This window comes from Dendroctonus ponderosae, unplaced genomic scaffold, assembly GCF_020466585.1.
Source record: "Dendroctonus ponderosae isolate FM_Combo_2020 unplaced genomic scaffold, Dpon_F_20191213v2 Dpon_F_20191213_6, whole genome shotgun sequence".
In the NCBI taxonomy this organism is placed as follows: domain Eukaryota; kingdom Metazoa; phylum Arthropoda; class Insecta; order Coleoptera; family Curculionidae; genus Dendroctonus; species Dendroctonus ponderosae.
The window spans coordinates 29875-31383 of NW_026018814.1; the positions used below are offsets into that span (position 1 = coordinate 29875).

Sequence of the window (1509 nt, forward strand, 5' to 3'; positions counted from 1 at the left end):
CCGCATCGGTTCTGTGCTGACGCGAACCACTTTTTCAGGTTTCTGACGGTTCCAAAAAGAACCGGTTAAATCTGCTAACTGTAACTACTGTTACATGTTACACGTTTGGAACAATGTTATTTTAGCGGTTACGTTAAATACCGACCATCCCTACTCGTTAGTGATTTATGATAATTTAGATGAATTGCATTAGTTAAATCCCCATTCAGTTGCGAGTAAAAATGCTGCACTGAACCGAACTGCCATACAAACCAGGTTTTAATCAATTTTATTCGTCTATATAAAAATGGTGACGAGGCTACAAAGTCCATCAACTTAACCGCTAACATTACCTATTCGTACAAACTCTACATCTACTTAAACAGTGACATTAAAGAAAAATTGGTTCAGTTTATTAGTGTTTTTCATTCCCCAATTTTCAGTCTTTTTCATCGACACTTTATGTACATTTTCTTCGAAGCTTTTTTCCGGTTACAATCCAATTCAAAGGGCACTTTAGTGCCAAATCAAATGAAACGGTGCGGGTTGAGTGTAACAACGCTAATAATAAGTTAGAAGCAGTGGTTTAAAAATGTGAGGAATACAATTTGGAACAACGCGCCCAATATGGGCTAAACAATAAAGAAGCAATAAATAAACAGGGCACTAATTCCGTAAATAAATGTTCGACAACTTGTAGTAATACAGCAAGCAACATACTAGAAGGACTAAAATTAACGGTGATTTATCTGGGCAGCTTTTGGCTGCTTCTAAGCCTCACTTTGGATCGATTTAAATTATCTTATGTTCGAGGTTCTCTATCCTTTTGAGATTTTCGATGACAGCATTGTGCTCGTCCAGCAGTTTCCAGAACTCGTGCTTCCGGTGTTCGGCTTCTTCCTGCAAAAAACCGTAATTTTTATGTCTCGATTGCACTTCCAACAGTTTATTTTGATCCACGATTGGCATCTGATGGAAATTGGCGCGTTGGTATGCATAATGAGTGCCGATTTATTTAGCTCCTGGCCTTGGCCAATATTTTTTAAATAGCCTTTAATGCTCGATGGATCGCTGACTCATCAACGGTTAAATCATAGACTTAAGTGATTTTTTGGATTTCTGGATTTTCAATCCAATTGCCAACAAATGCTCAAATTTGCTGTTGAACAGAAGAAGAAAGCTGAGCAGTCACAAAAAAACAGCTTGAATGAAATTGTACTTCAATTTAACTTACAATTTTAAAGAGTTGCCAAAAATCAAGCAAAAAAGCATTTAAAGTGACACTTTCCTGCTTATTCAAGCAATGTTTTCTCAATTCAATGCCTTAGAAAGCAGAAGCTTAACGTTTTAGAATTTTGATTGATCAATTTTTGAGAAACAAGTTGCTAAATGTGTTAAAGCCAAATTTCGACTTGAAACCGAAAATTTTAAAAAGTTGAAGAAATTTGTGAATTGAGTGAATTAATTATGGGAAAGCGAAATATTTCTCTATAAAACGTTGTCAAATGCAATGCAAAGTTAAATGACTGT

The 1509-nt window shown here is 35.8% G+C and overlaps 1 protein-coding gene across 1 annotated transcript in view; it reads right to left on the reverse strand.

The window, feature by feature from the left end:
- Nucleotides 1-252: 252 nt before the first annotated feature.
- LOC125504870 overlaps nt 253-1509 on the reverse strand; it is a gene marked incomplete at its 5' end in the record, with an annotated part of 1631 nt that continues 374 nt past the window's right edge. The window contains 1 exon segment of the mRNA XM_048667489.1: nt 253-879. Within this exon segment, the coding sequence (XP_048523446.1) occupies nt 772-879 (108 nt within the window).